The 27,840-nt window shown below is 44.9% G+C and overlaps 1 protein-coding gene across 4 annotated transcripts; it reads left to right on the top strand.

Moving 5' to 3' along the window:
• Window positions 1-27,507, top strand: LOC149334602 (uncharacterized). Of its 4 annotated transcripts, XM_089555246.1 has the most exons (10): window positions 2-207; window positions 1,020-1,268; window positions 4,069-4,105; window positions 5,397-5,444; window positions 5,836-5,880; window positions 8,910-9,188; window positions 10,785-10,842; window positions 17,863-17,904; window positions 18,025-18,066; window positions 27,360-27,507. In XM_089555246.1, exons 2-9 carry the CDS (start codon window positions 1,022-1,024, stop codon window positions 18,049-18,051), a joined length of 783 nt encoding a protein of 260 aa, XP_089411372.1. In that variant the 5' UTR covers window positions 2-207; window positions 1,020-1,021; the 3' UTR covers window positions 18,052-18,066; window positions 27,360-27,507. The 4 variants fall into 4 exon arrangements, with proteins under 4 accessions (XP_089411370.1, XP_089411372.1, XP_089411373.1 ...); XM_089555245.1 differs by lacking the exon at window positions 10,785-10,842 and having other exon boundaries at window positions 3-207; XM_089555244.1 differs by lacking the exons at window positions 17,863-17,904; window positions 18,025-18,066; window positions 27,360-27,507 and adding an exon at window positions 14,586-17,300 and having other exon boundaries at window positions 1-207.
• Window positions 27,508-27,840: the final 333 nt, after the last annotated feature.

Genomic DNA, 27,840 nt, shown 5'->3' with positions numbered 1-27,840 from the left:
AAAGAAACAATCAGTATCTGCAGCCGGCCCAGCCGTCGAGCACGGATCACGGTTCTCTTTGGAGGCACGGCAATTGTGGCCACCAGACGCCCAGCTGCTCAAGGCGTAACACCTGCTCATAAGCAAGGCGTACAGCGTTAGCCTTGGTGCTACGAGAAGCCTGAGTACTAATAGAAAACCACCTTCCTGGTATTACTTCCTCAGAAAGTGAGTGGCTAGCTTTTTTTTTCTATGACATTTCGACGCCGGCAATTTTAGCGTTCATTAGACTTTCATAGCTTCATAGACTTCATTTCAATTAGCTTTGATAGACTTCATTTCCTGCTCTGCCTTCTGTGCCATGCTCTTTCTGTGGAATGAAAGTGCGTACCTGTTGTTAAACGTTTGGCCTGCAGTGAGCACTTATTTCAAGCTGCTAGGTATGGCAAGAGGATGCGATGGATTGCTGTTTGGTCTTAGGTCTTAATAGGTGTTGTATATTGTAGGTCAAGGCGACTTATTTGGCAGCGTTGATAAAGCTTCTTGCTGGAGGTATGGGGAGGGGGGAGGCAGAATACGCCTGAATTGTTTCTATTGTTCCCGCACACTAACTCGACTGTCTGGCGAGCTATACGAAGATTTTATGGAGGTGTGCCTGGCTCTATATGGTGGTGCTGCTTCATGCAGCTGTGCATTTAGTTTTATATGCAACATAATTTGCAGCTTTTACATATTTAAGTGACAGTAATTTAGCTTCCCGAAGGAATTAATGCCTGTTCAGAGGCTCTAAAAGAACATGCTTCACGTCATCAAAGATCATAGCAGGCGAGCGATGATTTTTCCGTGTTCGCAAAAAGACGACAGCCGCAGTCACAGCAAAGGTACCGTCGAGTATAAACTACAAGTACATTTTGGAGCATGCAACATAATGAATGCAGACCATCTCAGGCAATCTGTGCACACAGTACTATATAACTCGTACAGTTTTAATGCAGATTGTCTTTCATTCTCGAGATTTACCTCAATTTTCATTTTTCCAGATATGTCACATATCCAAGAGGCCGGAAGCGCTGATTTGCTTCAGGCGAAGCAGAATGACGAGCTAGCCGTCGCTTTGAGAAGAGCCCTTCCTTATGTTACGAGCCTCCGCCTGAATGCGCTCATCAAGAAATTAGATGAGCTTGGCGTGCGCTCTGAACATGAGATGTCGAAGGTGAAAGAAAGTGATCTGGAGGGCGCTGTTTCGTCTCATGAAGCAAAAAAGCTTCTGGCCTTTTTCACCGAAAAATGTAAGCTATACTTCCTGCTTTCTGATCCCTGATTTTTCAAAAAATTCTTTGATTTACTTATGAACTCTGGAGTCTGCAATCACACACTATTCTACTGGAAAGTAACTGGCTTCCATTATATATTTAGCATAGGTTACAAAGAAATTATGGCACTGCATTCTTAACTTACCCTCATTTTGTTCTGCCTCAAACAGCGCAAGCATTTAGGAGTGGCAGGGGATATATATATATATATATATATATATATATATATATATATATATATATATATAAAGAGCGCAGTAAAAATGGGTAAAAGTAGTGGAGTTATTAAAGTATGAACTGGATGTCAGCACTGCAACTAATGGTCTTTGTTTGAAAGACGATATTATTTAGTATTAGCGGCACTTGCTAAGTTTTCTGCTTATGTGTCGCAAATATTTGAAGACAGTAGTCAACAAAAAGATATACTTTCCATTTTTTCTATGAATTCACAACACCACACATATCAAACACGTATTTGCTATTTCCGAATATATTATGACGCAATAATGAATCTTCTTTAGTGAGGAGTAGTTGGGGGCACAACTGCCTGCATTCAGTTCGTTTTTCATTTCCGTCTTTTCATGGGGGCTACCTTTGTGTTGATTTTCCGTCTGCTATAAGTATTGATTAACTTGTAATTTTTTGAACATATTCCGCGGTTACACGTATCACTGCATAGGTTTATTAGCAGTGGGCGAAATGGCAGGTTAAAAGAAGTCCCCAAGACTGCGCAAATTAGAATTATCCGTGCTCACAACAATGAGAGGAAAAACCATCAGCTTTCACTGAATTTCGGAGTAGCGCAGTGCATGCCTTCAGAACTTTTGAATACATATAGGTTCAGACGAGACACACCTGGATGACCAACCATGTTGTCGAGAAAGACATTGTCTCGTGAGCCTAAGAAATTCTAGGCTGACTGTTATCAATATTTCCGAATATTTGTCACTGTTATCAGGATCTATACTAACTTGATGAAGTGTCAGACGCCATGTGCACTGTGCTGAGCTACGCGGCAGAAGTCCAGTTCAAACCGTTCAAATCTGAAAATAATTGGGTTTCCAGGATGACATAGGTAAAATAACACCTGGCGCGGCTAGATACCAAGTGAAATAGTTATTCCATTAGGCGAATCAAAGCTCTTGCATTTGGAAATGATAGGATTCATTGTTCGCGTCCCTCCAAATGCAACTGGTATAAATCTCATCAACTTCCCACGTTGCACCACAGAGGCGGGAGCGTAATGGCAAGGGGCTGAGTCCCCGCTCCTGCAGTTTGTCTCCTTGACTAAATTCAAGGGATTACGAGTGGAGAGGTCGACCAGGACATTCATGAAAAGGTTGTGCCTCCATGAGGAAGCAATTATATAGAATTTAACTTTCTCTCCCCTTCACATTATGCCTAATGACAAACATCTCGAGTAAAATATATATATAGGGTTTAAATATGCGTTGCATCAAAATTACGACGCTAAATACTTTTATAAACTTGTTAAAAATTGGACGATGGACCTCATGGAGCATCCAAGCCAGCCTACTCAAATAACTTAAAATGAAGTATATTTGGATAAGCAACACGCATCGTTCGAGGGATCAAAAAGTCAGCAGCGCGAAGCAGAAAAACTAGAAGTTCCTGAGAAAGTGAGAAACATGGACAGCAGAGTCACGGACAGCTTCCTGGACTCATTGCTTCGGCGGAGTCAAGCGATCATTGCCGGAAAAGTTTCCTTGTAAAGTACGGACGCACTACGTTATTGAGAAAAGACATTCTTCAAATTGTACCTCAGAGCCTGAGTTTCTTTGGGACGTTAAACTCCAGTAAACTAAACTTATCATTCTTCAAATTGTTGCCTCATTCTGCAATAAAAAGAGTCATAATAGCAGTTGCCTTCACGCATTGGAGGAAAAAGGACTTCAATAAATTTGCAGTGGAAACAAATTGTCCCCTTAATATGATAATAAACATTGGTTGGATGAGACCGAAGTCAAGCAGGGTGATGAAGTGTTCGTCAATTTAGGGTTTCTCTAAAACACTAATGGTGTATAAATGGGCAAATGAGAATAACGTTGCACGTTGCTGCCATCTGTATCAGCCTAACGGACCTAATATACAGACAACTGTGAGTGGTACTCGGGAGACGGACTGCACGCATCCATGTCATCATGCGGTGACCTTTGTGTTGCAATCCTCTTCAATGACTACACTCTTTTCTACCACCCTTCTTCCATCTTTATTCCCCCTCCTCTACGCAGAGTAGCATGTCAGCGAATGCACACGCCGGCTAAAATCCCTGTTTTTCATTAAAGAGCTCTCTCTCTCTCTCTAATAAAGAGCGGTTTATATTGGGTAGAATGTCTGACATTGTCGTCCCACCAATGTGGTGCGCAAAATTTTTGAGCGGTAAAAAAGGTGATTGCGAAAAATAGGAATGCCGTACCTTTTTGCTCATTGCTGTATATTCACTATATTTGCTAAGCTGTTATATAATTGCCATGAAACGCCATGTTCACGCTCTCTGGTCTTCAAAAAATGAATATTTCTTCCTCCCACGCGCCACATATGGAATAAAGCGGTTATAAAGCCTCTGCCAGCCGCTTTTACAGAAGACAGTGCAAGTTCATGCACTTAAAGAGTGGCCTTATTTAATGTACATACATTGTTCAAGGTTGACTGGTTAACCGCCTTGGCCAGTGAAGAATGCAATCAGACTGCTTGAAAATATCTAACATTTCCGTTGCCACATTAATCAGCAGCGTTTCCTGCCGATGCATTTCAGCCACGACGATGGACGTGGTCATCTCTGAAGGAGCCAGGTAAGGCTCATCGAGTTTTGATGCAAGTGCTTTCTAAATTGACAAAGATATTAATGACATAAAGAAATTATGCATTACCAGCCATTAATACGCACGTTGAAAAAAACTGAAATTGCAGACCCTGTCGGCAGAGTTACTCTGCGAACAATAAGCTTGCAGAAAATAGCCTAAATTTGAAATGCGCTAAGCTTTACACTTGTGGCTTAAGAGCATGGACGTATTCAAGTCCTCACTTGCTGATACTGCTTGCTTGATATCATGTGAGCGCTTTTGTAATTCGAAGTTCTCCCTACTTACTTCAGACGCCCACTCTGATGCTAAGAACAGCAGAGGAAGTGCGGAATAGACACTAATTGTTGTCAATTGTTCCGTGCAGATCTATATACTACCGCAAAACACGTTTCGTGACAATTTACCTACCGCATAATTTAAGAAATAAATATGTGTATTAGCAGGACAGCTTATACTATGGACCGGTAAGGTTACTCAGCAGGGAGTGTTCAGAATAATATTTAACTAGATCACAAAGACCACCTTGCTATTTTTGTAACTTAGGAGGGCATACTGGCAAGAGAGTTGGTGGGGCATTATCAAAAAACAGAAACTGCAAAAAGAGATGGGACAGAGGCAGGCGACAACAGAGGGTGGCATTCATGCTGATACCCTTCAGTATGAATAAAGGCGCACCTAGTGAATGCATGGGTCTCATAAATAAAAAATTAGCTGATGTTTAAGTCTGCTTAAAGCGGGCAAGTGTCGTAAACAGCATTGAGAGCGCGCCACTAGGCGCGCGGCAGCGGCGGCGGCGCAGCAACGGTCCTGCCGTCGTAAGCAGCGTCGAGAGCCCCTGGCATAGCAACCGTTTCAGCCGCTCTGCACCAGGTGGCAGGACCGTCGCTGCGCCGCCGCCGCTGCCGCGCGCCTAGTCGCGCGCTCTCGACGCTGCTTACGCAACTTGCCCGGTTTAACCAGAGCTGAACCTCAGCTATTTTTTTCTGACAGTCATCCAAACAGACTACGGCGTGGCTTATTCGAGCTTGGTGCCAAGTATTCGTGAACTACTGGAAGGTTTGTGAGGAAATTCGATTCATTTCGAATAACTTTCAACGTGCATTTTTTTCATTCATCCAGCAGAACGAATATAAGGATATTAGAGCCGCTTTTCAAATATTCCAATATACTCACGGCCCTACTGAAACTAGGAAACCAAATTGAAGTACAAATAATAGACGACTAAAGTGATATCTGGTTATTGCGTAAATGCAATTCTGACTCTTTTTTCCTTTTGAAGGAGCTTGATGGACATCGAGGGACAGAGAGACGCAATGCTCCGTACTACGTGAGATGGTCATACTTATTTTTCGTCATAGAGACTTACATTCCAGCAATTGTCATGATTTAAAGAGAGAACATTAGTTGGTAGTTATTGCTCATGCCTGTTAAGAACAATCAGGCAAACCATAGACTGAACTAGTATATGACGTCACCTTCTAACAACAAAAAGTGAATCGCAATAACTCTGAGAGGCACGTTTGTGTTATTTATGCCAGTACTCGAAATCCGAGCTTCAATGTATTCATTAAATAATTATTAGGTTACGTAACCTTTTACAGTTGCTTGGAATGTTTCGGTACGTTTCTTTGATAATGGAAACAAAAGCCTGTAATCAAACTCACAGCCTGGATTCCTAAATTGGTAGCTTTTTTTGCGGATTTCATTGAACATTGCAGATTCACTGAAGAGGACGACAAAGTTTTCAGAGCACTGCAAGAATTGTAAGTACAGACAGTTATTGGAGGTATTCTTATTTTTCCAGCTTGGCTACAAGTGTATTCATATTGTCGATACGATTTTCTTCAGATGAGTTTATCTCAGAAGCTCAGAAAATTGTAATTGTCTTTCTGGAGGGGGCTAAGGACCGAACAGGAGGTCGCCTGGATAACTGCTATGCACTCAAACAGCAGCAACTGGCAGGCATTCAACGCAAAATCAGTTTTAACTGAAGAAACAGAGAAGAAAACCGGCACTGAGCGACTGTAAAGACTCTCATGAAACAGGAATGACCCATACCAACAGACACTCGAAGTGAAATTTGAAAAGCACAAACTATGACAGCTACTATAGACTAAAAATACAAATATGTTCGCTTACAAAGTGCAAAAGGATATCCAGATATATTATTTTAAATATAGCAAATAAATTAAACCTTCAACGTCTTCAAACTCATGGCATGTTACACATTAAACAGGAAGAAATTAATTAGCTAACCTTGAAAACTATACAACAAACAGCACTTCCCTATGATGTTAAGTCAAGGTAAGAGTTCGATGCGCAAGGAACATTCCGATTTAGTAACAGCCCCCAGAAACTCATCTTACAATTGTTTTTATAAACTTTCCTATCATAAACCACTACTGGGCCTCTAGTTTTGTATATTTTCGAACAAGTAAGTTAAATCAGCTTTAAAATTTAATAGTTCAGGCTATGGCAATCGTCGCTTAAACAATGCTGCAATGTCCGATATTCGATTCTCCCCCAAAAAAGTGATACTGAGTCACGTCTTGATAATTTTTCGATCAAGCAGCGGCCACTATTTTATAGCAATAAGCAGAGACATTACACGTTAATTTATTTCAGAATACTCTCAATCCCGAGCGGGGATATTACAGGTTACAAAAATAAAACTTACAGCTGGAGCCATATGTCAAACCAAAACCAAAGGGAATGAAACACAGGCGCTGACCTGCGGTGGTGCACACACAAGCGAACAAAGGTTTTGCCACGGCTGAGCGCTCCTAAAATCAGATGACGTCTGAGACTAGCTTTAATTAGTGCTGTCTTTTGGGGTTACATTATATTCAATATTTTAATGTAAACCTGTACATTGCAATAATAAAGGTGACGTGTACGGTCAAAGACCTAGAATATTGATTTCGTTCTCATTGCTTGTTTCCTCCAAACATAACTGTTTTCCTTGGCGGAACAGACACAGCCAAAATAATCCCATTTTTCTCCAGGTAGCAAAGGTGCAAACTTACTGGTGGAGATACCTGCTTTGCTGTTTATGAACTATCACATAGAAAGCCGGCAGTACTGAGTAAAACCACACCGGAAGCGAGATGCGTTCCAAAGCAAAATGCTATTTTTTAAAGCGCGCGCGCGCGCGCACACGCACACGCACACGCACACGCACACGCACGCGCACGCACGCGCGCGCATGCACACACACACACACACACACACACACACACACGCACGCACGCACGCACGCACGCACACACACACACACACACACACACAAAAAAAAGCTGCGTGAGTGAGGCAGTGTCATTCGGAACCGGCAGCTGCCATTATCATAGTGCCTGCGGCCGTCGGCTGTGGGCTCAGGTTAAACCTCACAAAAGTTCCCGGAAGCTTCCACGATCGCCACATGAATACTTACATAGCGTTTTTTTGGCAACCACATTCGGATTGAATAGCAGATAAGAAAGCAACAACAAAAAAATCCTGATGAAGAGCTCAGTGTGATGCTTCACAAATTAGAAAGTCCCACTGGGCGCACCAACAGAGCTGACCGCCCTCGAAAAAAATTGAGGCCTTGCGCCGCGGCGGCAAGCAAGGACAACTACTCAAAAATTTGTAATAAGAAGCTCCGCTCGAACACAGGCAGCTCACAAAAATGGATGACCTAAAGCTAGCGGATGCTAACGTGCACCAGCATAAAATTGAAGTTTCACCGGTGAACATGTCTACCACGTCTTCAATTGTTCATGAGCCCCAAGCGAAGGGCTTATAAAGTCCACTTCTCGAAACAGTGGCTTGCGTAAGATGGCTTTCCGTCCGGCCTCAAGTTTATTTCGTGTGGTCGTTTTGTACTGCGTAACCTAGAATTCAGCTGTAATGGTTGTAGGGTAATCTCCTGAACCAAGAAGCGGTATATGCTCAGCGCATTTCTTAAAGCCATTTTGAGCTTAAACCCATTTCTTAAAGTCATTTTGAGGTAAGCCTAAATTTGAAAAAGCGAGATAACTCTTACCACAAATATTATAATTGCAGATCTCTTCGTAAATCACAATTAACGCAGGAAATGATAAACATTCCTCTGCAAAAGACTAAACGTGCCTTCCTGGCGATACAATTAGTAATTGGACCAACAAATTCAGTGGGCTAGTGTCGTAAGCTGTCTAGGAAATACACTTAAGTGCTTATTAAAGGCAATGCTCAGTGGCTTAAAATGTAATTTTATTAGCACGCCTGAATAAAAAATGGCCATAGAAGTCATTAAAACGCCAAAAAAATCCCTCAGGGCTCTCGTAATACGCTGACTTCGCGGTCATGGTGCTTGGATTTTGTCACCGTACTTGGCCATCAGAATTGAAATGCTGCGCTGAGAAATATCGACTTTGTGCTAATATAATATCGACTTCTGAGACCAAATCCATTCTTATGTGACGCTTTCCTTGCTTGTTGCATCTCTGAACCAACGCTACGTCCTGCGTTAGGTTTTCCACTGCCTTAAGCCCCGTGAGAGCGGGAACACGGCGTCCAAATTCAGCGAAATTGGTGACGGAATGCTCATATTTTATCGCCTCTGTAGCTAAACCGCAAGCTTTCGTGCTGAAACATACTGCTTCTCGCGGTAAACATACATTCCGTGATGATCCTGGACTTGCTTTACCTATGAATAGTTACGCAACAACAAAAACTTTCCTTAACGGCACTGGGAGGTTGCAGGATTGTTAAGCAGTGAAATGCTGTGGATGCCTAGTGTTGGCAGAATTTGGAATGATTTCTTTTATTTCAGGCCAAGTGCACTGCAACGCGAACAGGAAAAGAGGAACGTTATTCACGAAGGCACTCTGCGCGACATTGACGAGAACATGTCCCGTATGGGTGAGGACCACGATGTCAAAATGGAGCAGATGGAAAGGACTGAAAAGACGCTCGCCAGTGCCCACAAAGAGATGCTAGAGCAAATTGAAGAAGAAGAGAGGAAACGAAAGGAAAAACGTGAGAAGGAACGCCGTGAACATGAGCGGAGGATGCGAGAAATTGAAGAGCAGCAGTCTCCGTTCTGGCAAGGGTAAGAATTTGTTGTGCTTTTATTAGTGCGAGAGCATGATGGGCAAACCCCGAGCAAGATCTTGCGATGTTTTTGGCTTTGTTTGTGGGTTTGTGCCGAGTGGAATGAATGAAAAAAAGGCAATCAAACAAATATCCTAAACTGGGATTCGAACCTGCGGAGGCGCAAACAATTCAGCTTCGCTGGCCACTGCGCGAGAGCGCTATGCTATCGTCGCACTTTTTTTGTTCTTTATTGCACGGAAGTGCATTGCCCAATGCGCCTCATGTTAAATGTAACTTTCTTTCCCCCTGTGCATTCAACTAATACTGCCAACAAACCAATACTAGAGCAATGTGGCGGTAGTGACAAAGAGATGTCAGCTGCATGCGTTGGCGTCGACAACACTGCGGCACAAACACGTCACAAGAGCAGTACGCGTTCACGTTGACAGCATTTCTGCAGAAACACGGCACTGGAACATAGGGGGCCAGCACACATTGCGTAAATTGGCAATGGCGATGAAAATGGCGAAGACATGCATAACTAGATCCCTGGGCCACGCGAGAATAGGCCTGTGGCCTACATTGCGTAATTGGCATTGACGATGAAAACGTTTAGGACGCGCATAACTGGCTCTCTGAGTTACTCGACACCTCAGTCGCGCTTGCAGGTACAGCCTTTGTCAAAAGTTTGGAGCCCAGGGGGTTTGCTTCTGAGCCTCACTGTGTGGTTCGTAATGCATCTCCAGCGCCCCAAACTTGCTGAAGGTACGATGATTTCTGGTCCTGCCTCCTCCAATGGGTAGGGCTGCCACGAATGCTTCAGGATTCCCACTACAAGGCTTAGAAGCAAACCCCCTGGGCTCTAAACTTTTGACAAAGACTGTACGTAGCAGGGGTGTGCGCCTGCTAAAAGCGGTGCTTTCGCGCATTATTTCGCGCTCAGCAATGATGGACCATCAGCCATTTTTTTATATTTTTACCACTGTTATCTTTAGCGCCCAGAACATGAGTTCATCAGCAATTTGTATGAGGCCGGATAGTTAGCTGCGAACCCTTATTCTAGTAGTATCCTCGACCTTTCACAGAGGCCAAGATCCTCGGTCCGTGGCCACAACAGCCGACAGCCATCAAGGCTTACTAGGCACTGTTTTGTTTTTTGAGAGACACTGCCTTGATTGACAGATTGTGACTGTTTCCCGTTCCTTCTCTCCTCCATCTTTAATCCCCTCATTCCATTCCCCTGTGCAGTGTAGCCAACCGGCATCCTTTCTGGTTAACATCCCTGGCTTACCCCTCTCTCTGTATTTATCTATCTATCCTTATTCGAATAATCAGGGAGTAATTACTCACTGGCACCCACCCAAGTGCAGCCAAAAGACTGCAAAAGAATGCTATACAGCTTTCTCAGAAACTTCGCGTTTAAAAAGATTAGCTATTTACATTTCCTCGCATCTGTGGAATATGCCACGTCTCCAGCAGCAACCTTCTTTGTGTGTTTTTTTTCTTCCTCCAGCACAATATTTCCCTCAACGCCAATTCTGTGGTAACAATTTTAGTGCTCTGCCTGCGCACCTCGCTCTCCGTTAATTCGTGTGACGTCATTTTTGCGCAGTTTCATCTATTCAGCAAAGCGTCCTCCAGCATATGACGCCAGGCACTCAAATCCACCGGTATTGTACTCAATGCATTGCGCCTTTTCTTTGGGATTACGGTCCTTCGGTAGAAAATATGGTGTCCGATGCTACAAGTCGGCTTGTTCTTCGTTCGCATCCTTTTTTTTTTCAGAAAGTGTGAGCTAAAGTTCCGCTGACGCTTTTTACATATGGAATGCACACGAGTTTTTGCCAATGGCGTGAGCTTGGACTAGACGGAGGTGAAAGATAAAGGGAGCTAGGAGCAGCAGAACTTTGCCTGACTTAAAGCGAATACACAATAAATGAAAAGAAAGCTCCACGCGCTTCTGCTCTCGAGGCCCATCGTCGACAAGACCGAGTTACACTACCAGGCTGTCACGTTTCAGCATTACAACCGATTTTAAAGCCGACAGAGGAGGTCCTTCGAGAGTGCACTGCTCTGAAAATTTCCCACCCGCTTTGGCGTACGCTGCGTCATAGCAATTTATCCTCGAGCCAACGGACTTGTCCAGCGTCTCCACAGGAAGCTCAAGGTGGCGCTCACGTCATATGGGGCCTCGGCATACTTGGTGAATTCTTTTCCACTATTCCTTTTAAAGTTTCTGGGCTGCTTTCCAGGAAGACTTGCAGTGTGTCTAAACTCGATTTCTCAAAGGCACAACCTTGCACCTTCAGGCAGAGCTTGTCCATCCTCTTTTCCGCTAGCAATCCTTGGAGGCACCCTCATTCTTCCAACGCCTGCAACCCTCTCTCACTGCGGCTGGACGCGTGCAACCTGGCCTCAAGCCCACAGAAGCACCCTTTATCTTCACCGACATATTCACAACTCCTGCCTTTCTCCGGACCGACGCCCCACGGCGGTCTTTACAGCGGCCATATACGGGGCCGTATCCAGTTTTAGAATGCAGGCCGAAGCACTTCGCAATAGGTGTCCGCGACAAACCGACAGTCATGTTAGTCGATTGACTCAAGCCTGCCTGCATCGACCACACCGATTGAGTTATACAGCGCGTCTTTTATAGCCTGAGTCGCTTTGGAACGTAAAATACCAATAAACCAAACCTGAGTTATACAGCGCACATCGAAACAGGGATGAAGGAAGAAATGCTAGGTTGAGGGCTGAGCTCTCGTCCTCGGCTGTCTTCTTCGGCCTTGTTTGAATTCACGCTGTATTACTCAGTGCATTACCAACTCGCCCAATCTTCAATATCGACCATACCATCATCCAAGGAATTTGCCTTGCCTCGTTTCCTCCGCCGCCACTACTTCCAGCTCCTCGGAATTCTATGCGTGTTGAGAATACCGGACTCCGTCTCTGCGGGCCGGGCCTCTGTATCGACGGCTTGTGGCGGAACGCACGCCCTCTTGGAACGCCAGATCAGCATTCGAGAAATGAACCAATTCATGAAGCTTAGCCTGATGGTGTGGCCGTGACCTCAGGCATTGGTGTTCTCGTGACAGATGCGGTAACTTGTGGAGTTAAAGCTATAGTTGTTAAAAGACGCAACACACGTTTTTACGAAGGTGTCGCCACACAAAGTAAGCATATTACGTTTAGCAAAACGTTCAGTTGGGCGAGTTGGTAGATATTCATGATTTGAACAGCGCGAACTACAAGGGACAAGAAAAGAAGGGACACAGGACGAGCGCTGACTCGCAACTAAAAGGTTTATTCACTGAAACCTTCTTATATGAAGAAACAATTAAAGGGAAAAAACAACATAAAAAAAACCAAAAACCATGAAACGACACATTCGTCAGGTGCTCCCGAGAAAATTCATCTCCCTATCGCAGAGGAAAACAGATGGTTTGCTGACGCGATTCAGTTGATCCCCTGCGATGTGAAAAGCCTCGACAACTTCTCGTGTCGTCTGATCACTGTGGGTGTATAGTACACGTGTTTGATTGAATAATGCAGTGCATTTTTTCTTTTTATTTTTCATGACTTTACATTCTAGACAATGTTTGACCAAATGTGAAAGGTCATCACCATTGTTTAAGTTGTTCCTGTGCTCTTGCAGGCGCTTGTTAAGGCAACGCCGTCTGACCAATGTAACGCGATGCACAGGAAAGGGGCACCCTGTATACAACACATGTTTTACAGGCCACAAACTTATCCCTGTGCGCAACGCCACATCCTTCTTTTTTCTTCTTGGCCTCTTTCTTTCTTTCAATGGCAGGGCATATCTGTTTGAGCTTGACGGGGGCTGAAAGGAACACGCCAACTTTTTACCTACTTGCTACGTTCTTTAGTCCGTGGGAGACGCGGTGAACATATGGCAAAACGGCGAATTTCTTCTTTTCAGGCTGGACGTCTGTCGTAAGCGGAGTGGCCTGACGCTTTAATGACTGAATTAACCGAGAACACGCCCCTGCTATCATCTGGTCTTGATATCCAGCAAACTTAACCCTAGACAACTGGGTCTGGAAGCTATCTTGAATGGTGTGATGACAGGATTTGGTCAAAGCACTTCGCAAGCAGGAACTGATTATGCTATTTTTTACCAATTTGGAATGACCGGAGTGAGAATTAAGAAGTGTCTTTGACGACCTCGGGTTATACTTCCAGCAAACATGGTTCTGCTCGAAATGCAGCCGCAGGTCTAAAAACTGCAGTAAAAACAGTGTGCCCCTTTCCTGTGGATCGCGTTACATTGGTCAGACAAGGCGTTGCCTTAACAAGCGCCTGCAAGAGCACAGGAACAACTTAAACAATGGTGATGACCTTTCACATTTGGTCAAACATTGTCTAGAATGTAAAGTCATGAAAAAGAAAAAGAAAAAATGCACTGCATTATTCAATCAAACACGTGTACTATACACCCACAGTGATCAGACGACACGAGAAGTTGTCGAGGCTTTTCACATCGCAGGGGATCAACTGAATTGCGTCAGCAAGCCATCTGTTTTCCTCTGCGATAGGGAGATGAATTTTCTCGGGAGCACCTGACGAATGTGTCGTTTCATGGTTTTTGGTTTTTTTATGTTGCTTTTTCCCTTTGATTGTTTCTTCATATAAGAAGGTTTCAGTGAATAAACCTTTTAGTTGCGAGTCAGCGCTCGTCCTGTGTCCCTTCTTTTCTTCTCCCTTGTAGTTCGCGCTGTTCAAATCATGAAAGCATATTACATTTATGACCGCGAAATGATGCATGTAGGAAAATTATCTTTTCGTATTGATAACGGAAGAGAATAAGCCATAAAGGCGCACATCAGGACGCGAGAGAGGGAACAGCTTCGTGTGAGCAATTGCCTTCGAGGTCGAAAACCAAGGAAGAATTTGCTACACTTTCCTGAGCCCTGCCAGGTCGTCCAGTATTGGTCGTATGAGCATTATGAACGCCGCCACACGAATGGACCGCGTCTCGCCGCTGAACCCTTTATCCCGAGCATCCTGATTGCGGCACAATGGTACGTGTTGTTGGTGTTAACTCCGTTTTGGTACACTCCTCGAAGAAAAATATTCTGGGCCTGACTCGTACTTCATTCCACTTGTTCCAAAAGTATTCGAGAAGCTGAGGACATACTCCTTTTGTTTCGAAGAATTTGAATACACACTGTTTCAGTTGTTCGAATAACAGAATAAGAAAATTATCAGTTCGCTATTCGAAATTTGCAATTATTTGCACATCCCAACCGCAAGTCTCTTTTGTGCCTCGTGCGTAGGACGTCGAGGAAAAGAAAGCTGCCCAGCTCTTCACGTTCAAGTGCAAACAGAGTAACCAGTTCTGGGTTGTTAAGTATCACTGCAGGCTTTTTACTCCAGGCGTTTCATCGCGCAGAATGAACCATCTACTTATCGCAAGAAAATCTTTGGCTGTTCACTGAAGGTAGTAAACAACCGTCTTTTGATGTCCTTCCATAGTTATATTACCAACTGCGACCGAAATTAACTGACAACATTGCCTTGCTAATCACTCAGGACATGAACTGCAAAGCATGACGAATGAATTAGACAGGCAGAGCTGAACGGTGCAGAAAACCAAAGTAATACTCAACAGTCTACCAAGAGAACAGCAGTTCGCAATTGATGGCGCGGTGCTGGAAGTAGTAAGAGAACATGACTGTTTAGGAAGGTAGCGGCAGCTGATCCGGATCATGAGAGGGAAACAACTAGAAAAACAAGAATGGGGTGGAGCGTATATGGCAGGTTCTCTCAGATCATGAATGGCAGTTTACCAATATCCATCAAGAGAAAAGTATACAACAGCTGTATCTTACAGGTACTCCCCTATGGGGAAGAAACATGGAGGCTAACGAAAACGGTTCAGCTTAAGTTAAGGACAACGCAGCGAGTTATGGAGTCAAAAATGATAGTAACTTTAAGAGATCGGAAGCGGGCAGAGTGGGTGAGAGAACAAACACGGGTTAATTACATCCAATTGAAATCAACAGGAAGAAGTGGGCTTGGGCAGCGCATGTAACGCGAAGACAAGATAACCGCTGGTCCTTAACCGTAACCGAGTGGATTCCAAGAGAAGGCAAGCGTAGCAGGGGGCGGCAGAAAGTTAGGTGGGCGGATGAGATTACGAAATTTGCGGGAATACGGTGGCCGTAAAAGGCGAAGGGCAGGGTTAATTGGAGAGACAGGGGAGAGAGGCCTTTGCCCTGCACTGAGCGTAGTCAGCTGATGATGATGATTACGTTAATATGCATCGCGTGGCGGCCCAAATCCAGGCGGCGGCATATTTCGTCAATGCTTAGTAGCGTTAGGTAGTCCCGATTTGGGCCGTTTTCGTTACGTTGGGTGCAACAGAGACGGCCAGGGGCACTGAAACACCGGCGAATAACGACACCACGTCAAAAGAGACCAGTCTGTCGTCATCTTATATGTTCAGCTCTGAGATATCACTTTCACCATAAGCCTAACCACACCGACTACAGGACAAAGGTCCCTCCCATATGCCTCTGCAATAAACAACGTCCTCTACCAGCTGCTGCAATCGCAACGGCGCAATCTTCCCAACCTCATCTATCGAAAAGGTAATCTGCTGGCGTCTGCTACGCCTGCCTTCTCTTGGAATCGGGTCCATTACCCTTAACGACCATCGGTTATATAGCTTTCGCATTACATGCCCTGCGCATGCCCATTTCTTCTTAACTGCGACTAACGTGGCATCTGGATGTAAGCCTAACAAAGGCTGCGTGATATGCCCGCAGTATTGCACAGGCGCAGGAGCTTTTTTGATGAGTGTAACCGGTACGCTGCAAGGGTAGAGCATAAGAAGGCTGAGTGAAGATACCGTGAAATTTCGAGATGACGCAGTGGAATGTGCGTTTAGAAAATTTTAGGCACACTGTAGAAGCTTGAAGGCACTGTCGAATAGAGATTTAGAAGAGCCAGATGCAAAGGTACTACAAGATATCGGTATCGGCTGCACAGCCGCTACAGTATTAAAGAAAGTGGTTATATTGCAATCAGGAATGGTGTCCGGCAGATACACTATATATCCTGTCGTATTCACCGCGTGTTTGCAGGAGACATCCAGAAAATATAACTCGAAAGATTTGGGGATAAAAGTAGATGGAAAATACCTTAATATTCTCCGATTTGCTGGTCACATTGCCTTGCCAATTTAGGGGACGAACTGCAAAGCAGGATCGTGGACCTCGACAAGTAAAGTTGTATTGTGGGTGTAAAAATTACTATGCATAAAAAATAAAAGAGTATTCAACGGTTTTGGAAGAGAACCGCAGTTTACAATAGGCTGCGAAGCGTTTGAAGTGGTAAGAGAATGCATGTATTTAGGAAAGCAGTGACCGCTTTCAAGAAGCACAAGAGCTAAATAACTACAACAATACTTGAATATGGGCTAGAGATCAGTTGGTAGGTACTCTCAGATGATGAATGGTAGTTTACCGGTACCGCTTAAGAGGAAATAATATAGCAGCTGTATTCTGTTGGCACTCACCAATAGTGAGAAACGTGGGTGGTAGTTGAGGACAACGGAAAAAGGTTGAAATGCAAAATGATAGTAGAAAGTTTCACAGGAAGAGAGCAGGAGAATTAATGGGCACCTAGAAGATCAGGAAAGCACACTAGGAGGCGACAGAAAGTGAGGCAGAAGGATGAGATTAGAAAGTCTGCAGGATAAGGTGGCCGCAGAGTAAAGGTTTATTGTAGGGAAATGGAAGAGGCATTTGTGCTTCAGCGCACACAGTGAGGCCTATGATGATGATGGAGAGCTTAGAGTTTTTGGTTTTGTAGAAGTTCGATTGGGTATGCGAGGTCAGATTCTTGGCTAGCTGTTCATACGATAACTGCTTATCAGAGCATTGGACTCGTAGTTGCGACGGTCCTTGACCACTGCTGATCTGCTTTCGCCAGCAGGGTGGACAAGGACGTTAGCGTCGTCTCGCAGTTCACACGGAGCTTTTGTTTCTTTTCGGAACAGCTTATTGGGGAATTTTAAAGGCGCTGACACCCATAGACTTGAAACGACCTTTTTCTGTACTGTGCGCCTTCGTCTGCTGGATACCATCTGCGACAGCAGCGACGGTCTTTCGAGAGGGGGGGGGGGGGGGGGGGGGGGGGAGACAGGAAGAGAGCAGGAGAATAAATGGGCCCTTATACCAGGAGGCGACAGAAAAGGGGGGGGGGGGGGGTTTGTTAGAGTACCGGGGTCTGAATGAACCCCTGGCCTCTTATTAAGACCATTGGCTCGTGGGGGATGACACGAGATAGACGCTTTACGAAGCCCATGCTTTAGTCTCGTAGCTTGTGCTGCCGCATTGTTAGCGTAGCGAGATTATTTTTTAGGGGGGTGATGCTTGTCGGCCTCAGTCGCCACGGCGCTTCGGCCAAAGTCGCCTACTCACGGCAGGAGTTCAGGTATCTTTTTCTCCGGTTGGCGTTGTGCGAAGAACTGGCGCAGTTCTTCATTGCGTAGAAAAGAGTTTCACTCGCGTAAACACACTGTTATGAAAATATTCACGTTGAGGCGACAGTAGAGACTACCGGGATGGCAATGGTCCAGTATTTTCCAGGTCGTTTATTGTAATGTATTTATATTATGTGGTAACATGTTGTTATCATTTATTTTTTTGTAATCGGAACAGCGTGACGGGGGCTGTTCGAAAGTTTGCACCAGGATTCATAAGGTGAGCCACGTAAAGACATTGACATTGTTCGGTGGGTCACTACTTTTGAAGAATTCTTAATTTATTTGTTTAAGCTATGTGCTAACATGTCTATTATTTTTTTTTCTCAATCCAAAACAGAGCGGCACAGGTTTTGGGGGACGCTGAACCAACGGGCTCAAGGTGAGAAAATTTTTTATTCCTTTTTAACAAAAATAAACGTCGAAAAATCAGCACCCGGGATGGTTACCAGACATAAAAATCCAAAATAGGCATAAGCCTTCTCGTCATTATTTCACAAAAAAAGATGAGAATGAAAGGGAAAAGGTCTACGATATACTTAATGTGCAACTACGTAAATCATACTTATTGTATAATTCCGTAAATCTTGTAATGGGGTGGCAGGTGGTATAGAAGGTAATATACAATATGCAAGGCCAAGCACAAATACTTCAATAACCTTCAAGGAAACGGCTGTCTAGAAGAATATCGAATAGCGCATTATATTCTTTTCCTACTCGAGAAAAGCTTCAAAAGCCGGTGAACTTACTATGAAGTTTTCTATCCTGTAAAATGCATAGCGTGTAGAGTTTGAGGGCATGCTGAAGCAAGTGATGTTATATCGAATAAAAAAAATTAGGGAGGGTACTGGCGACTGCTCACAAGCTTTTAATGATAAATCATTGTCTAATTCGGAGCTCTGTTGCAAGGTTCGTTAGAGATTCCCTCCTAATGACTCGCCTACTAAATAGCATACAGTTGTAAGGAAACGCATACCCATGGTTCACCTTCATTCGCCAAGAAGAAACGCCGTTTTGTTGCCTTTCACGATTTTGAATGGTTTTCTTTCCCAACCCGTCTCCACCTCTTCGTCTGTCAAACAGGGGAGTCCATTATCACCACACCTGCTTCCACTTGTATGAGCAATCTACAGAGTGTATTTGAGGTTTCCAAATCATAGATGGTGAGATCAAAGTATGCGCTTATGCAGATGATCTGGCGTTTTTCTCCGTAGACAAATCTGGCGTGAATGAAGTTGTTCGCTCAACGAAGCAGTTTGGCAGAGTTTCGGGTTCCCAGATGAACGATTTCAAGATATGTGGTCTGTGGTTTTTATTGTGGGGATGTACACAAGTTCAAGTGGCATGGACGTGGGTACCGTCCACTACTTTGACGTACCATTAGCGCGTACAGGCACAGTGAAAACTTTTGAAAATACTTTTTTTCTAGCAACAAAAATTTATTGCGTGGTACGGATTATTCACTGCGATAGTATTTCTATTCGTCGCTTTCACAGAGTTTTTGCAAATTTTGTTCGGAGTTGTTTTATGGAACCTATGCCACGCGATTACCTTTTTCGACCTGGCAGCGCGGGTGGGCTATGCTTATTCCATCTTCAAGTGAGGCACAATGTTGCTCGTTTTATATTTTTCGTGACACTTCTTATCCAATAATTTGAGCGTTTTTGCAAACAGAATTATTTAATGCTTTGCCGACACTCATTGTGTCCTCAAACTTAATTGACCATCCCTGTCCTTGAGAGTCCATGCATGAGGTATAATTTGCTGTGCGTTCTCTGGCAGTCTGTTTTTCATTTCAGTTCTTATTCTCAGTGCCGCCAAAACGCTTGTACAAAGACTTGATTCCGATGCTTTCCTCTACTCTTACTTGCCGCGCGATGCAGGGCAGAATTGCCACCGTGAGCACCCTTTTGGTTGACATCCCTGCCTCCCTCTTCCTCTTTATCCCCCCTTTATGTACTTTGGATTGCTTGGACATGATGTCCTTACGCGGGTGGGAGAAATGTTGCTTTCACATTGCACTGAGACTTTCTTCTGGAAGTTACAAATGGAAACATTGCCCATGAAAACTTGACTTCAGAAAAAGGGCATTTTCTAGTCATCTGTGAACTGAAGCCTATGTGATGGTTTTCACCCCAGCGAACATGGCTTCATGAATTATAAGCTTGCACGTAATTTTGTTCTGGGCTCTGTTGCAACGAACCTTGAAAGAGCGAATTCTTTTTTTCTTCTCACATAATTCGGTATCTCACAGCAGTCCAATATATTGATGAACCTCTTAAAATGTTTTTTTTTTTCTGGACTACACCACTTATGGAAAACTACAATGATTGACAGGCAGTGACAATCAGTTGTTTCGCCGAATTTTCATGTCTGCCTAATGATTGTTCAACTGGGAAAAGTGCATCAACAAACCAATTTTGAACTATAATTGCACTCTTTCGTGGTGACGTGCTGAGCCGTATCTCCTGTCTAGTGCTCTGCTGCTCTGCCTGTTTCAGGCGTTTTTCATTTCATTTCCTAAAACCTCTGTAAGCATTTCAGGTAAATATAACATATGTTCACTGCAATAATATATTTTTCAAAAAGAAAGCTCTTATGTGGCCTAAGGTTTGCGTTCTTGCCTAGCACTCTGAAGGTGTTCTCGCCTTCTTTCAATTCCCCGAACCTTCGGAAGAAATTTTGTGTTCTTGTTTGCTGTAGACGTCACCATCGTATGCTAAACGCTGACGTCGTCTGAGAGCGTGGTGACGTGGCTTAGGAATTTCGTTCGATCGACGGCGATGAATGCCGGCTTTTGTGACAATGGCACATATAATGCTTCCTCAATGATTACGTGGTTTCCTACGTGTGCAGTTCTCGTATGATCAGCGTAAAATAAATCACCAACTTAATAATTGTAACCGCAACAAAATAACAGAAAAATGTGAGCTGCTGAAGGAAAAATAGAGGCAGTGTCCAATAAAACGTTCGCATGGCGGACATCGCGCTATCAAAGTGGAAAGTGCGCTGGTATTCAGGCTTCCTCAGCTGCCGCCTTACTGCTGTTTTCGTTCCAGTCGTCCTCTTGGTCATCTTTTGACGCTCGAAGTTCGGTGTTGCATCTTTTGTACTCTGTAGGCCTGACTAAAGAGTAGTTTTAAATAAGTGGCTACTGATATTACCTCGCTTTGGTATAGTACCACATTAGCATATGTGATGCACCTGGCGCAACGTGTTCACCTAGTGCGCGTTTGGGAACCTAGAGAACACAAGTTCACAATTGGTAGCCAGGTGCTTGAAGTGGTAAGGGAATACGTCGACTTTGGACAGGTAGTGACGGCTGATCCGAACCATGAGAGGGAAATAACTAGAAGGATAAGAATGGGTGGAGCGCATATAGTAGGATCTCTCAAAGCATGAATGGCAGTTTACTAATATCCCTCAAGAGAAAAGTATACAAAAGCTATATCTTACCAGTGCAATTAACATGCAGAAAACCAAAGTAATGTTCAACAACCTAGCAAGGCAACAGCAGTTCACAGTTCGTAGCGAGGTGGTGGAAGTAGTAAGAGAATATGTCTACTTAGGGCAGGTAGTGACCGCAGATCCGGATGATCAGAGGGAAATAACTAGACGAATAAGAATGGGGCGGAGTGCATATGGCAGGTTCTCTCAGATCACGAATGGCAGTTTATTAATATCCCTGAGGAGAGAGGAATTCAACTGCGGTATCTTACCCGCGCTCCCCTGTTGGGCAGAAACGGATAGGCTAACAAAAAAGCTTCAGCTTAAAGACAACGCAGCGAGCTATGGAAAGAAAAATGATAGGTGTAACGTTAAGAGATTGGAAGAGGGCGGAGTGGGTGAGGAAACAAACGCGGGTTAATGATATCCTAGTTGAAATCAAGAGGAAGAAATGAGCTTGGGCAGGGCATGTAATGCGAAGGCAAGATAACCGCTGGTCCTTAAGGGTAACGGAGTGGATTCCAAGAGAAGGCAAGCGTAGCAGGGGGCAGCAGAAGGTTAGATGGGCGGATGACAATTAAGAAGTTTGCGGGAATACAGTGGTCGCAACTGGCGAAGGACAGGGTTAATTGGAGAGACAAGGGAGAGGCCTTTGCCCTGCAGTGGGTGTAGTCAGGCTGCTGATGATGATGATGATGATGACCAGTGCTCACTGGCGGGCACAAACGGGTAGGCAACAAAAAGGGTTCAACTTAAAGGCGCACTGAAGAGGAATCTGAACTCGTCTTTTTAAAAAACGACGAGTTCATATCCTTTCCTTACCGCGGGAACTCGAGCGACACGTTCTGAGCATTCTTAGAAACCTCGAATTATCGTCCCGTGTTGTCGATTGCACTAATTTAAATCGTATTAAACGTCCTGTCTCCCGCCTTTTTAAGAACTCGCAGCCGACGGTAGGAGGAGTCAACTAACATGTGGAGTGCCTTGCAGGCAGTCACGTGGCACTTCGCTTTCACTTTTAATTAGTTTTTAGCTTTCCGTGAGTAAATAAATCCAGCCTGAGGCTGCGTAGCCGCAAATTAGGCACGCGGAAATAAAAATACGCGTGGGCCCTTTGCTTTCGCCGATCGCTACGCATCAATCCGCCGATGGCTGAGCCGCAAGCCGCCGCGAGACTGGATGAAAGTTTGGTTCACCCCTCCTACACTCTGCGGCGAATTAAAAAATGGCGGGAGCTGGGACGTTTAATCCGATTTAAATTATGGAAATCGGCCGCACAGGCCAATAATTCGAAGTGTCCAAGCATGCCCGGAGCGTGCAGATCGTGTTCCCGTGGTAAAAAGACGAGTTCAGATTCCTCTTTAGTGCATCTTTAAGTTAAGGACAACGCGGCGAGGTATGGAAAGAAAAATGATAGGTATAACGTTAAGAGATCGGAAGAGGGCGGAGTTGACGAGGGTGAAAACGCGGGTTAATGACAGCCTAGTAGAAATCAAGAGGAAGAAATGGGCTTGGGCAGGGCACGTAATGTGAAGGCAAGGTAACCGCAACGTAGTGAATTTGAAGAGAATGCAAGCGTAGCAGAGGGCGGTAGAAAGTTAGGTTAGTGCAGTCCAAGAGAAGGAAAGCATAGCAGGGGGCGGCAGAAAGTTAGGCGGGCGGACGAGATTAAGAAGTTTGCGAGGATACGGTGGCCGCAACTGGCAAACAACAGGGTTAGTTTGAGATACATGGAGAGGCCTTTCCCCACCATTGAACGTAGTCAGACTGACAATGATGATGATGACCTCATCCTGTATAATTTCGGTTACAAGGCGCTTGAGCAATAGAATTTATGTACAGTGCCTTTTTTTTCATTTAGCGCACCTCAACAAATATAGGCTGAAGATACAGCCTTTGCCAGAAGTAAGCGCGCAGCCTCGACGGCGTCGGTGGCGGGCTCGCTGCCGAGCATCAGCGCTGCGGTCGCCGGCGCCGGCTTCCGAGAGGTACTTAACCTACTTAAAACTGCGCTTAGGCTTTCCTTCCCCGGTTGATAAAGAGCAACCGGGTGGCAAGTGCGGCGTGCGATTGGGTGGATGCCTTGGCAGCGCTGTGCTCCGGAGGGTGAACGCTGCGCACAGTAAAACTAGTATGTTCGCTCCGTTCAGACAGCCACCATGAATCATACATAAGCGGCTCTCCGAGCTAGAAAGCTATGTGCGTTTAGTTGAAGTTAACCGTAACTGACCCTTGAACAAACGAGCAAACAAGGTCTTTTCTAAACGTTTGGAGTGTTGGCTAAATAAGATGGGAACCGTATATTGAAAATTTCCGGCACCATTTTCCGCGGAACCTTCCTTCCGCTTTATGAGGCTCAAGTAGGAAGAAACGAAGAAAGCTTTCAGCCCTTTCGAGTGAGCCTATTGCTGCTCTTCCCACTTCTGTCTATGTCTTTTTGGTTCTTAATTGCGGTTTCAGATGGTCAGCTATAACGGACTCCCAAATTGTGATTTCATCGTACCTGACGTTGTGTGCTCGGTTGAATTGCGTCCAGAACGCAGGTGTTAGATATGCGGCATCGTTTCGCCGGAAAGGAACGCACTCATAGTTCAAATGAGTCACGTGTGTTTCATGGCTGAGGGCAAAAAAGTCTGCCTCGAAGTTCGCTTTTGCAACAGAAAGATTACCCATAAGCCAATACGAGGACAGAATTACAAGTACGGAAAGCATTCCCTAACCTCGTCTGTGCGTAACCAAGGCACGGAAAAAAATGGCCGGAAATGAAAAAGGTAGCAATACTGTCCTTTTTTTAAAATTTACTGCTTGTCACCCGATTCTGAACGACATTTTTCACATCGTTTCGCTGCTGCAGCAGGTTTTCCGCTCTGCGCAGGTCATATTGCGCAAAACGCATCAATAAGATAGTAAGTGCTTAATGGTATGGTATGGCACTGCGCCATCGTACGATCTAGTATGAAGCTCAGTAAAGGTAAATGAAGAGTAAAGCTTGTCCAAAGTATATATACATAGTTATAGCCTTAAGAGAGAGGAGGAGAGCGAATTGGATCTGGGGAGAAATTATGGTAACGGCATCCCGGCTAAGGTTATGTAGAGAACATGCGCATAAGCAGGACGTATAATGTTGACAGCAGATAACCCGTGGCAGCTTCTGATAAGATACTGTATCCCAAACGAAGGTGAACGTGGTACAAGACACCAAGGTCAAGTGGTCAGATGCGGTGGAGAAGTTTACAATAGTCGCCAATTAACAAGGGAAGGTTAACTGGCGACTAGTAGAGCAGGCTTCCGTCCTGCCTTGCACGTAGTTGTATTCATGGTGATGAAGAGGAAAGGCTCTGTAAGTATTAGGTAACAATGTACTCCTGCAAAAAATAAAACAGCTCTAACTGTTCGGTTATACTTCTTTCGGAATTACAGAAAAAATGAAGGAACGAGCCTACAGAACACAAAAAAAACCAATAGAGCTCTTGAGGCTGAGCCACCCGAATCACACTCCGCCGATCCGTCGCACAATCACTAAACAGTTTATTTACCGACACCAGATTAGCATTCCCGTGCGTTCGTGCGGCGCCGTAGTCATGTTTCTCCAACCACCAGAGTTACGTAATCCCTTCAGCCTACGTCACTTAGAGCAGCGCCGAATCGCACAGGACCTAACAAAATGAATCGTTAAATCACACGGTGTCGGTGACTAAATGACTACTGCTCTCCCTCCCACCTCCACTTGAGGAAATGGTGAATAGTGTGGGATTTTAAAACATTGTTTTCGCGCATAAAAACGCGTACGAGGAGAAAACAAACAACACAGACTCCAGCTAATAATGGAACTGTATTCACAAAAAAACACATCCTTTATTTACCCAGAGACGCACCTCTGGGGACATAATCCGGAAACCAGGTGATAGTTATCCAAGGCTGCAAAAATTAAACAAGCAATAAAATACAGGCATACCTTTACGATCACTCACGTACATTCCTGCACATATCCGTTATTTTTTATCAAACTAACGCGATAAACACATTTGCTCTTAGATAATACAATTAATTTCTCCTGAGCTCAAGAGAAGGAGCTCTGGGACATTAATCTTTTATCATTAGAGATACAGAGGGCTTTACAGATTTCCCGCCTTTTCTGCATGAGTACTGAACTTCCGCAGTACCCGCGTTTGTTGCAAAAAAATTCGCTGGGGCTTAGCTAAGGTTAACCCTGGATATCTCGAAGCCAAAAGGTGCTGTGATGCTTACGGTTTAGCTTATGGTTAGGCTTTATGATTTAGCCGATGGATATGCTTACGGTATAGCTTTTGGTTATACTTTATGATTTATGAGTAGCGGCAGCAAGATGATCAGCCGCAAACATTGCGATTGTCTCTGCTGCGTCGTTTAGCGAGACGTTCTTCTCGTTGTTCGGGTGTCTAGGACGCTGGTTGAGCTTTCAGCCTTTCATTCCTTCGCTCCTTTTCAGCCAACTCCCATCGGAGCACTTCTGTATCGGTAATATCACTCTCTTCTCCTTCCAAGTTGAATGCGCACACGCCTATTCTCTGGCAAGCCGTTATGTAGCCGGCCTCCGCGATAAACACCCGTTTGCGGCGAACGTCGCACAATAACGCACAGCGCGCGGCAGCGTGCACCGGTTTTATGTGCAAGCGCGCCTTATATACAACTCATTTGAAATGCGCACGGCGCACGGCTGCGGCGAAAGGTCGAACGGTGGCGAGGAGAAGAAGCAGCGGCGCACATGCGCAGTAGACTGCGCCGTGCGTGATGTCACTCGTGCTCCGACATACGCCGGCTCACACGAAGCGCGGTGTTGACTAGCGTAGTGAAGCTTTTCGCTTCAAAAGCCTTGCATACTGGCTCGTACAAGCAACGGAGACTGTGGTCAGCTAAAATACCTCCGCCACTGTGTGAAGCAACTGTCCCGCGTTGCTGTAGCAAGCGTTCATTGCTAGCATTGCTAGGAAACGCACGCTTGCTAGAATCGTAGTGCCCTTCCGGCGAATGGTGTCATACCGCCACTAAAAGGTCAGGGGCAAGTGGGGACTACGTGCTTTGTTTTCAGCCCATTAAAAGCTGGGCCCCAGGTTCTGCCTAGCAAAGGACATGAAAAAAAGGCCAGCCTACAAATATTAGGAACACTGAAGCCCTCGTTGACTGTGGGATTGGTATTGTGTACCGCATTCGCCCAAACTGGAAGCGCGCTGTAATGTGACATCCATCATCCTTGAACCCATGATAGAGCATTGCAGGACAGTTGCTTCACTCGGTGGCAAATGTCATCTAGCGGACCACGCTCGCTGTTGCTTGCATGAGTAACAATGCCAGGCTTTTTTGGGACGAACACTTGTGTTCCGCAGGTTCAGTACTCACAAAAGCCGGCAAATCTGTGAAGCCCTCCGTACCTCTAATGATAAAGACGACTACGCCAGTGCCCCTTCTCTTGCCTTCCTGAGAAAGGAATTATACTGTCTAAGGGCAAACGTGTTTATGGCGGCAGCCAGGCATGAAACGATAGAGATGTGCAAGAATGTACATGTGCCTTTATTTGATTGCTTATCTTTTTTGCCTCCTCGGATAATTGTCAACTGGCTTCCGCATTATATTTCATTGTTTGATCTGAACAATGGTGCCTCCCTGGGTTTTACATGAAGGTTTGTTTTTTGCAAATAAAATTAACTTGACGTCTGGCGTTCGTGTTGTCTGCTCACGGCTGATCCGTGTTGTCCTGCATCGAAACGATGCTTCGTAACGCACTTCATAAGCAGCTAGTCCAATTTTCTACGTTTGGTGGATAGCATTCCTGCTCGCCGCCGCGGTGGCTCAGTGGTTATGGCGCTCAGCTGCTGACCCGAAAGACGCGGGTTCGATCCTGGCCGCAGCGCTCGAATTTCGATGGAGGCGAGAATCTAGAGGCCCGTGTACTCTGCGATGTCAGTGCACGTCAAAGAACTCCAGGTGGTCGAAATTTCCGGAGCCCTTCACTACGGCGTCCCTCTTAGCCTGAGTCGCTTTGGGACGTTAAACGCTCATAAACAAAGTATTCCTGCTAAACGGTTCTATTGCCGTGCTGTCTCTTTTGGGACAATTTCAATCCATTCGTTCGTAGCCAACCAGTGTTGACTGCGGCCATTTCTACCGAGTTCTTGGATCGATGCTAATTTTTATATGAACTCGATGCGCAGTAGCTCCAATGCCAACCATATGTTTTATCTTTCTGCGCAGGATAATCCCAGGCCAGGGCAAGCCACAAGCTCAAGACCGCCGGATGCATGATAACTGACGCTGTGTGGCCAGCAAGGACGTTTTTTGAAGCCCCAGTCGTCTAATCAAAAACATTCAACAAAAAATAAAGCTTTAGACTTGGATATCACTTTCGTTCGCACTGAGTGAGTTCTAAGGTTATGTCTAAGGCAAATGCAGGGCACCCTGATTAACATCAGGGCGAACTCCCTAAATGTTCTCTGATTTATATCGGCAAGGCAGCGGATTGTGGGACATGGTTAGCACCTCAGAAGCCGCTTTGTGTAAAGTAGGTCTTAAAAACCTTATCTATATACTAACTTCCTTAGTAGTTTTCGCTCAGCAAAATAGTGCAAATTATTGCGGATATCTCGAACATTATAAATAAATTCAAATATTGGTGCTATTGTTGTGTATTCTGTTCTTCATTCAAAATTTCCTTTCTTAAGAGATGGCTACGAGG

Source organism: Amblyomma mixtum, chromosome 8 (genome assembly GCF_055824585.1).
Source record: "Amblyomma mixtum isolate Tamu chromosome 8, ASM5582458v1, whole genome shotgun sequence".
In the NCBI taxonomy this organism is placed as follows: Eukaryota; Metazoa; Arthropoda; class Arachnida; order Ixodida; family Ixodidae; genus Amblyomma; species Amblyomma mixtum.
This window is presented reverse-complemented; position numbering and strand designations above follow the sequence as displayed.

Bases quoted from the DNA above. Each gene is read 5' to 3' on its own strand.
- LOC149334602 (XM_089555244.1), top strand. From the start codon at position 1,022: ATGTCACATATCCAAGAGGCCGGAAGCGCTGATTTGCTTCAGGCGAAG. The intron at 4,106-5,396 runs GTAAGGCTCATC...TTCCTTTTGAAG, and splicing joins GTCATCTCTGAAGGAGCCAG to GAGCTTGATGGACATCGAGG. The intron at 5,445-5,835 runs GTGAGATGGTCA...TGAACATTGCAG, and splicing joins GACGCAATGCTCCGTACTAC to ATTCACTGAAGAGGACGACA.